At 38.3% G+C, this 10641-nt stretch overlaps 1 protein-coding gene across 1 annotated transcript in view; it reads right to left on the bottom strand.

Moving 5' to 3' along the window:
- Positions 1–1067: 1067 nt before the first annotated feature.
- Positions 1068–10641, bottom strand: part of DBX2 (developing brain homeobox 2) — a 17348-nt gene continuing 7774 nt past the window's right edge. The window contains exons 3-5 of the mRNA XM_010707371.2: positions 8543–8657; positions 3751–3938; positions 1068–1711 (exon numbers count right to left, since the gene is read on the bottom strand). Of these exons, the coding sequence (XP_010705673.1) occupies positions 1394–1711; positions 3751–3938; positions 8543–8657 (621 nt within the window). The 3' untranslated portion in view covers positions 1068–1393. The remainder of the gene's footprint in view (positions 1712–3750; positions 3939–8542; positions 8658–10641) is intronic.

Here is a 10641-nt window from a genome sequence, read left to right on the forward strand (position 1 = left end):
TTTTCTGGAAGATACACAACGCAGCTCAAAAACTTTTGGAGCTCAAATGCAGGAATAATTAGAGACATTCATAACATACATGATGAGGAAAGCCAGATGAGATTACTATAACCATCTCTTTTGGCTATCTGACACAGATGATGTTGTCCTTAGAAAGCCAAAATGTTCTCCAAAAGGTTTTGCCTGCAGGATAAAATACCTTCCATTCTTATTCTCAACAGATGCAACCATAAGTGTATGATTAAACAAACAACAACAAAAAGCTGCCCCTTCTGCTCCCATTTTGAGCTCCAAAGACTTTCAAATGAAGTAAAGTTGATCATTACCTTCCAAAGTGATTTCCTTCAACTGGATGAAGCAAGCAAATCACTTCAAGTTGAGTAATTTTAATACTACTATTTCAAGCTCCTTGCCTTCCACAGAATGCCCTCCTGCCTTTGATACAGATGTATGGTGACATGTACTAATGGGTACCAGTTTAACGAGGAGTAAGTCAGGAATCAGACAACTACAGCATGCCATCTCCTTCAGTGCTTCTCTAAGAGAGGCTGCATTGGTAGATTTTCCAATTTTAGCTCTCTTGCCTCGTCCATTTGGACAATAATTCTGCATATAGCCATCACAATTTTGAAATACAGCACAGATTATAAGAGATTGCACTAATAATCTGACAAAATCCACTGAAATTGAGTTGAGAACAGTTTCAGTTTTAACCCACAGAAAAAAATAAAGGAGTTAGTGAATTCTATTTCCCAGTATGCATCCAAATCAATGTGGCTTAAACACAGTCCATTTTATTGGCTGTTTGTCTTTTTATTGCATACTTTACTATGGTTATCAGCTGATGTGCGACTGCGCTATTTACAACTAGCTGGATACTGATACAGGTGAGGACAGATGGTGGAAACATACTAAAAATGCTTACATTTGTCTAATACACACCTACTGTGTCATTTAATCAATCTCAAAAAGAACCCAAAGCAACTTATTATCTTCGGGGAAACAGGGTTATTCTCATCTCATGCATAAAATAAATTGCTTGTTCTAAATGCAATGAGAGATAGGAGTGGTTTTCTATCAGTGTGTTTTAATGAAAATCTATACACAGTGCAGATGTTAACTCAGAGCAAAACTTCAGCTTCACTTTGTTTTACTTGCCATCAATTTCTATTTCACATTTAAGGTCATTACAAGACTGGAAAAGAGACATGAAAAGACTGAGTATTGAAAAATATTTCTTAAATCATTAGTTGTCATTTTAATGGTGTTAGACTTTAGCAAATTTAGGAGGCATAACTAGTTAGCTTTACAGTGTCCAAATATTGTTAGTCTCAGAAGACCTCCCATTTGAAGCCTGCACTCTCCACTCAATTTACAAACTGGCCCTACTTTCTTAGGTTGATGATGTAACTGCCTTATTTGCAGCGTCATGTTCAGGATACAAATACAATGGGCTCTGTGATGAGTTTGCTCTTGGAGGTGGCTGTATACTAGCCAGTCTTTCAGAATTTCCTGGAGACTTCTCCCTCCACCTTGGACTTGTCTGCTCCTGTGACACTTCCCACACAGAGGGACATGAGGAGGCAAAATTCATGGCGGACTGTGAGAGGTAGTTTTCCTGAAGACCTTCTTGGAGGCACCTGTTTGAAAGCACTTCCTTTTCTTTGGAGTTTCGCCACTTCATCCTTCGATTCTGAAACCAAATTTTTACCTGTTTGCAAGTTAATGAGAGTTTATTAGCATTTTTTTTCTTTAAATAACATTGCCTTTACATGTTTGGGTTTTTTTCAATTTTCCATCCCCTTAGTTTCATGTTCCTTTTTATTTGATGTTATAGCAGATCCAGTTAAGCTGACTGATTGACATTAGCTGAGCATTTTTCAATTCCTATATGCTACAGCTGAGCTAAATATTTGTCTTTGACTTTCCCTACCTCAAGCAAGTGATTATTTGGTGTAAACTGGAAAGATGAAAGACCAATGCTAGGGATTTTGCAGTCTCCCTCAGTATCATCTTTCTAGACAGATAAGAATTCTCAGTGTAAACTAGCACTGTCATTAACAAAATAGGTGATAATACTAGCAATGGGAAATACTCTTTTTAAAAGAGGCTATAAGAGCTAAGATTGTCCCATCTGCAAGCAAAGCTTGGTCATCATAAAGCTTCAAAATGACACAGAAGTTACAATTTAAAGATATTTTATCTGTCTAAACACAGTTTTCCAAGGGGTTAGCTAGAACCATGTGCTTCTGAAATAAAATTCATTTTTTTAGAAACTTTTATTTACAAAGCATGGGTGCTCAAAGACATTAATGAAATGCTGGGAAAAGCTTAGGGAAATATGTGCTTAGGAACTGTTAGATTAAGAGAAGGAGTGAGCATTTGTGGAAGGGAATCCAATCAGATTATTCACTTGATATTCTTTTTTCTCTTAAATCTCTGCATGAAGTTCTAGAATTCAGATACTTGATACAAAGACAAAGGGGATACACCTGCAAAGGACTGAGAGTCACTGCCTTAGCTGGCAGGAACCGCTACTCCAGTACAGTCAGTCAGATACCTGAAGAACTAAACTTCATGGTTCGTGGTTACATGGTGCTCTTCTTTTTATGAGAAAAAAATAATTAGACATGGGTATCATCTAGTCTATCAATATAAAAATTATTTTTCTGTTGTGGTAGTTATCTGTGTCTCACTCCATTTTTTCTTATTTCCCAGGGCTCTTTTGAATATCAAGAATGTAGAAGAAAATCTCAGTAAAAACAGCTGTGATATTAGGAATTTGACTATACGCTAGGATTCTTTAGGAAGCTCACTGGTGAGTGCAATTGCACATTTTCATTGAAACAAAATAGTTTATCCTGCAGAGATGACAGCTCCGTTCATACTGCTTATTTTATTGTTTGTAGCTGGTTTGAGATGGAGTCAGAGTCATTCAGGTTGCAAGCAATCACAACATCTCATCTTCCATGGAAAATGAAACCAATTGCAAAGTTAGATTTAACTGATTAGGGCCTTGTCAAGTTCTGAAAATCTCCAAGAAAAAAAAAAGATGAAGGGCTCTCATCACCATTCTCAGGTTTTTCTGCTCACAGACAGCTCCTGCCATACATATCTTAAGCACATTTACTGCTGCCAAATGCAAAGAATTCAATCACACTGTCAACTCTCACTCTCTTTCAGCCACACTCCAGAAATAGGTGTCTACTTTAGCACTTTCAAAATCCCCTGGATGGGCCCTGATACCAATCCATGAGGAACACCACTCATGATCGGTTGCCAGCTGGATTTAACTCCATTCACAACCAATCTCTGGTTGTGGCCATCCAGCCATTTTTTTCCCAGCAAAGAGTGTAACTACCCAGGTACACTCCACCTATCCAGGCCACGGGCTGCCAGCTTCTCCAGAATACTCTGGGAGACAGCATCAAAGGCTTTGCTGAAGTCTAGGCAGACTACATCAACAACCTTTCCCTCATCCACTATGCGGGCCACTCAATCATAGAAGGAGATGAGGCTGGTCAGGCAGAAGCTGCCTTTCATGAACCCACACTACCTGGGCCTGATCCCTCAGTTGTCCTGCACCTGCCGTGTCACTGCACTCAAGATGATCTGTTCCACAATGTTCCCTGGTACGGAGGTTGGGTTGAAGCAGCTCAGGGCTTGCTCTATGCTGTTTAATTTTCCCACTTCAAGGCCATTTTAAAGATTTTTCTTCAAAAGGATGAAAAGTTTTCTGTCATTCCTTACCTGAGACTCTTTTAGGCCCAGGTTAATGGCCAGTTTCTTCCTGTCTGTTTTACTGATATACTTCTGCTTCTGAAACATTTTCTCCAAAGCCTTCCTCTGGTCTTCAGAAAAGACAGCTCTTCTTAATATACCTCTCCGGGCTTTGGAGTTAGACTCCTGGGTCAGAAGAGGCAGGACACTTTCCTCTCCTAGTGGAAATAAATGAGTTTCACATAATAACTAACATATATTAGAGAAATATTAAGTGCTGTTCGTTAAAATGCTAGCAGACCACTGTCCCACTTTTGATTTGTTGGTGTTAGAAGTGTGTCGTAATGCTTCAGTCACGTTCATTAAGGGCTAAATCCTCTCTTGGATCTAGAGGTGTTGTCAGTGTTAAAGAGTCTCCCCTTGACATGGTAAAGAGTAAATCAGATGAGTTCATAGAGGAACATTAACACTGGACCCATACTACTGTAAAATTCAAATACAGGGAGAAACTACTCTGCTTTCTTTTGCACATTATCATCGAGTAAACCACAGTAAGATTTACTAGGAGTTCATTTTCTTGTGTGAGATGCAGAACCAGATAAAAAGTGGTCTGTAACACTGACTCAACAAATCTAAATAGGCTTTCTTTAGTTTTGTTTAATAATGAAAGGCTTTCAGAGTGAACTACTTCTCAGAAAATCCCTGTCCATTCACTTACTTATTCTGGAAACCACAGCAATTTCTTTATTAGAGGATTTGGGAAGTACTTGAACTTATTCCTTTGACATCCCATAGCAAGTCCTTAGTAAGGCAGATTTCAATGAATTCAATCATACCCACTTGATTTACACCTACCCTAGAAAACAACCTTTAATGTGTGGGACAGAACTGCAGTGGAAAAGTGGAAGTACTCACATTGTCTCTTCATTGGCCTCACAAAGAGCACATGAAAAATAAATCCAAATAAATGTTTTGCCTTCCTCATGCCCAGTAAATCCCAAAGACCTAATGCTTTCTCGTGCTCCCTCTCCCACAGACATGGGTCCAGTCCTAGTGAAGCTTGGCATGCCTCCAGCAGTCACATATTTCCCCAGATGCTCACCCAGGGAGCAGTATCTGAGAGTTGAATAGGGCTTGTCACCAAGCATTAGAGATGAAATTGCATGAGACTTACAAAGAGCAGTCCTTTGATTCATGCCATACCATACAGACAGACACCTATGACCTTTCCGTGAGAGGGCAGCCACAAAGGTGGCTTTGGTTTGTGTCACTTGCAATTTGGACTTTAAAGGTGTAAACTGTCCTGTTGATGACACCTTCCCACAAGCACCAGTCAAGACTGATGTCCCAGTTTAGAGCTGCAAAGGTGTGCTGCTGTTCAATTTCTGCCAAGGATTTAATCATTTCCATATCAAAGCCAATGGCAAAACTCTTATCTAAACCAGATTTTTGAAAACACTGTACATTTCTTTCATGAAAAGGTCTATTCTAGTCAACCGTGAAAGTAGTGGAGACGAATTAAATACATTCGTTAAATAAACGCAGCGTTCTTGAAAACACTAATCAAATCCAGATGCAGTTTTCACAAACTGTTCCTTGCGGCTACACCACATGGCAAATTCTGTATATTATACATAAATACACAGGAGTACATGTATCTTTAAACAGCAGTAGAGAAAAAAAACCCACACATACACAGAGGGTAGTGTAGAACAGTGTAGGTACGACAATGAAAGATTAAAGTGTGTATATGTATGTCTTGCAAAGTTGACTTGTGCTACTTCCATGGCACACGTTCTACTTGTTTGATATTATATACATTACCCATGTATCCTGACTTCAAGTGTGACCAGCACAGGATGAATAATAATAGCTGAGCAAGTATACAGTGATCTTTCCCTAAAAATCACTGCCAAACTCTACTGTTTAGGAACTACTGCTTTTAACAGCTTCTACTAGGCATGCCTTTTTAAATCTTTTCCACACCTTAAGAAACCATCTTCCTATTTGTCCCTTATAACAGTGTCTGGCAAAAAGTAATTATTTTGCTTTAAAATGTTATGGTATTAAGAAGTATAAATTTATATGGATGTTTTTCAGCCTTCAAAATAATATTTGGAACCAGATACAAAAAAGCCAGTACCTACTGGCTACTGTCCTCATATTTATCACACAGTGACTCTCCACCCAAACCAAAACAAACTATCTGCAGAACAAAAGTCAAAATGTCACAGTGGAGGTTTCTGTAAAGGGCAAGCTGGGTTCATATTTCTCTGAGGAGCACAGTTCCTTCAAGCCTCTCCACCATGATCTGATCCTGCTCACAAAGCTGGTTGCAAACACCAAACACCAGCCCTTCCTCCTTACTTGTGCTTTATGTACATCTCACTGGAGTATGGGGAATTTAGGTTCCTTTTTCCAGAGGGCCTCCAAGTCATTTCTGATGAATCATCAGCAGTTATAAAGTGTGCTAGAAGATACAGTATGACAGTGGAAGAGCTGGTACGTTCTCTCACAGGACAAGAGATACCAGTGAGCTTCACAGGGCTAGCCCTTGACACCCAGGATGAATTCCACAATGGAGTTGTCAACCCAGGACACAGGATGCCAGATTACGTGACCCCTTAAAATTTGTCTTGCCTGGCTGGTTGTTCACAGTCAATCAGCAAAGAAACAACCTCCTGCCTGCCTCCTGAGGTGCCAATTAATTCCTCTACAGGCAGCATGCAGGGTACAGCTTAACACTTGCATTAGAGTAATGTAATAGTGAAGAATGTACACACTCTAAGGCACAATACATGACTGATTTTAAAAGTCTAACTGGACAAAATTTAATCATAAACAGAACAATGACAAGCAGCAGAAAGCAACTGCTGGGTCATCCATCACTGAGTCAAAAAAATTGAGACTCATGTTTGAGATAACAAATACTTATCCCCAGTTCAGTAGCCTAGATTTCAAGAACATCCCATATTTCAAGATGTATTCTGACTCTGCACTCAAAAGTACATTTCTGTTAGTCAGTTAAACGATTTTTCAGTAAGCCAGAAACACTCACTCATTCACTACAAAAACTCCACTGAAATTAAGTAAGTTAGTTTGTTACTTAGTAAGTTAGTTAGTTAGTTAGTTTGAAACCTGTTGCTGTGAACATGCATCAAAAGACTTCATGTTCTACTGACATGAATGTGAATCTGTTACCAAACTTTCCCTATGTTGCCAGTTTATTTTTTTGTGTGTGTCTGTTGTTTTCTTTTTTAAGACTTTTGTTTGTATCCTAGTATATAGTGATAAATGTCCCCCCTAATCTGTGCAACAATCTTCATTTGCCTTCATGGCAGAGACCACCTTGAAGGAGCAAGTAAAAGCTTTAGTCATGGTTTCCATTTTTTCATTTGAACTCAATACATTCTAGTTAAATGGACAATTAATAGGTCACTTCCAAAATAGTAGTGTATCAGTCCTGGTTAATAAACAATCCCCACAGTTGATAATAGGCCTATGTATTCAGCAAGTCCCTGTATACACTCAGCTCATCCACTAAATCCCTTTTCAGGTAGACAGGGTTATATGGGAAGATGAGCTAGAATGAGTCTATAAAAGTCAGTTTCATTCACTGCTTTATTTTTCAGTCAAGTGCTTTAAATGGTGTCCCGAAAATCTCTTGGAATGTGAGACAGGAGAAAAGACTGGCACACAGAGTATTGCTTTATGGCCATACAAAAGGGCAACTGACCCCTGCCCAGGCCTTTTCAATGTGAAATGGTTCCTAAAGTTCATCTGCACAGTGAAAAATTGTGGTGAGGTCGCGTGTGGATGAGTAAAGTGAAAGTGGTGATTGGTCATGGTGCTGTCAGCCATTGTGGGAGAGCCGGGGCCATGTAAAATGCTCTGTGGGAAAGTGTCAGCCCCCTAAAGAGGTGCTCAGAAACTTGCAGCTCATTAAACTGCCAGCATTTGCTGCCTCACTTGTCAAGAATCATTCAACTTAGCAACTGCTCTTCTGAAACGTTCATAAAACACATGCAAGTAGTCAGGAAGGGTCTGAGTGTAACTGTGATAAAAAAATATACACTAAAGCACGCATGAACTCCAGTTTCCACTTGGATTTGACAAAGGATTTGTGCTTTTTCTCCTTTTTGAAAGACCAGAAGATGTGTCTTCTGTATGCTTCTGAGCCATAAACATGTAAAATTAAGAATATATGTTCTTACAACAGGACATGCAAACTTCATAATCAAGGTTAAATTTAGATTTGAATGGCAATGTATCTCAGCTTTCAATCCTGGATGCAAAGGGTACACTGGCAAAAATTCTCCTCAACATTTGTCTTCACATTTTTATATGATAATTAAATAAAAGAAAAACAAATTAAACACATGCATGCATTTGACTGCTCCAAAAAGAATGACTATTTTATTTAAATAATGCTAGAGCTTCCTGAATCATAATTTTCCCCTGACATTAAAATGCAGCATCCATTTTATGATCTTTCAGCTCTTTTCTTATTTGCAAACGTTTATTGACAGATTTTAAAGAGTTACTGATTTTTAAAAGAACCTTTTCTAGTAAACTGAAAACAAGGAGATTTCCTAGGTTAGCTCTGTCTGGGTGTCTCAATGCCATTAGAAATCTCTCACAATTGCCCAGTGTACTTAAGTTTGATAAATCTTTGGAAACCTTCTGAATAGGATTGCTGTGATTTTACTAAGGAATTAGCCGCTGCCATTGCATCACCAATTAGCTTTCCAGAACACATTAAATCCTGCTGCTTTGGTTTACAGAATAACTCAAGCATTACTGATGAAGCATAAAAACTTACTTGGAAAAGCAGTGGGGGATGCAGGGTGCTGACAGGACCCACCGCAGCATGCTGAGTAGAATGGCGGGGCTCGGAGAAAAAAGTGTTTGGAAAGAGCTGCAAAGAAAGCATAGATCTAATTGATTACCCATTGAGCGTGGGTGATATTCATAACAACAGTCGTCCAAAAAGTCAGTGTGTAAAGTCCTGCCCCACAAGTTCTTTTTCCTTTTTCTCAAGATGGGGATATTTTTTAAGGCAAGCAGTGATAAACCAAGTAATCGTTCTTTAACAAGGTCAGTTCATATCTATTGCTTAAATATAATACGCAAAACTCTCACACTATATCTCTTATAAGAATGAAACTCTACGGATGTGAAATTTACATTTCAAATTGCTGTAATCCTAAATATTAGGACTGAACATGTTGTTTTAATAATGCAGTCAAAATAATTAGTATAATGCATCTCATAAAGTTACATTAAATAACTCTAGTAGGCGTAATATCTCAGAAAAAAAGAAGAGGAATTCTAAAAGTGAACCCCCAACTCTCCTGCTCATACTGTATTCAAACCAATAAAGACTTTGATAACTAAGGAAAGAATAAAATGCAATGAGACAACCCAGGCGAAAACTACAGGGCCTGATTCTGCCTCCCTAATATCGAGCTCGAGCGTTCTGAAAAGTTCTAAATTTAAATAAGCCACCTGCTGAAGACAGCTCTGCTTAATACAATAAAACTGCAAAACTGTCCCACAGAATTAGGTAATATTTGGTAATGTTTCTATAGAATTTTTCAAAACAACGAACCACAAGACCCCTATGCTTAAAAAGTAACTCCATATCCAGATAAAAAATTAAGAAATCAGCAACAAGAAAGGAAAAAAAATAAATGTATATAAGAAGCATTCTTCATTTTTTAAAGTATTTCAACAGAATTTAAAATGAAAGATCACAGAAAATTAGGGTGTTGAGTCTCAGTAAATTTTCTGACGTACAAATCTGCCATCTTCCAAAGCAATAAAAGATCGTTGCAGAAGCCCATGTCCAAACATTTTGAAAATACTTACCTCTTTCCATCTGAATTCATACAAGCTTAGGTGAAAATGTCTTTATAATGATTAAGTGTTTTATTACTGCAGCTTTTCATCAACACTGCTGTTTCTAATGAAATAAAAATACATTCATGATGAACTAATGGCCTATATTTGCATGCTTGCAAAAAGAGTAATGATTTATGCCAGGCATTAGTATTCTAAAGCTTCTCTTTCTCATGAGACCATCAAATATGAAACTGTGTCCCAGAGAGCTTTAAAGAGTCAAGAATGTGCAGCCATTTCATCTATGTATCTAAGGGGCTTCAGTGCAGCAGGAGAGGTACATACGGTGGACAGTAACTGAAGAAGCACAGAGGATGGAGAAGGAAAAGACCTACGAGATAATCTCAGCCTTCCTCCTGAACATGAGAGTTTGCCCTTTAGAATACTTTCTATCTGCTGCTAATGTTTTATCTGCTACAGTTTTGAAGCTCTCACATGAATCAAATATTCCTTGACTTCTATACTGTCTTATTCTTACTAATCAAAGCTTAAGCATCTTATTCATATCATATAATTTTTGTCATGTTGGCTTGTCTTTGATTTTCCCTTTTATGGGTCCTTAATTCTCTCCAGTTCCTTGCTCTTTTTTGATAATGTGGTACTAATCATGACATAGATGAGTACCAGGAGACAGCTGGATAGATAAGGAATGAATGACCTACTGCTTCAGATAGATACCATTCTCCTTTAAATAGAGAAATACGAAAAGGTATGTTTCCTCCATTCAGTAAACTTCTCAACAAACGAGCTACAAGCATAAAGGCCAGGAGATGGATCAGTATCAAAGCTTAAGATGTGCAACTTGCTTAAGAAAACCTCAAACTACCCACACACTTCTACTATGCTGTGGCAATGATTTAATACACAGCAAGCAGCAGAGAACTCCAACCAGAGATCTGCTGAAGATGATGGAAATCATTCTTTTGTCTTTCTTGGCCATTTTACTTCATTTCCCAGCCAACTCCTGCTTTTTGTTTGTTTGTTTGTTTCTGTGAGGGGATTTTTTTGTGCTTTTTTTTT

Source organism: Meleagris gallopavo, chromosome 1 (assembly GCF_000146605.3).
Source record: "Meleagris gallopavo isolate NT-WF06-2002-E0010 breed Aviagen turkey brand Nicholas breeding stock chromosome 1, Turkey_5.1, whole genome shotgun sequence".
NCBI classification, from domain to species: Eukaryota; Metazoa; Chordata; class Aves; order Galliformes; family Phasianidae; genus Meleagris; species Meleagris gallopavo.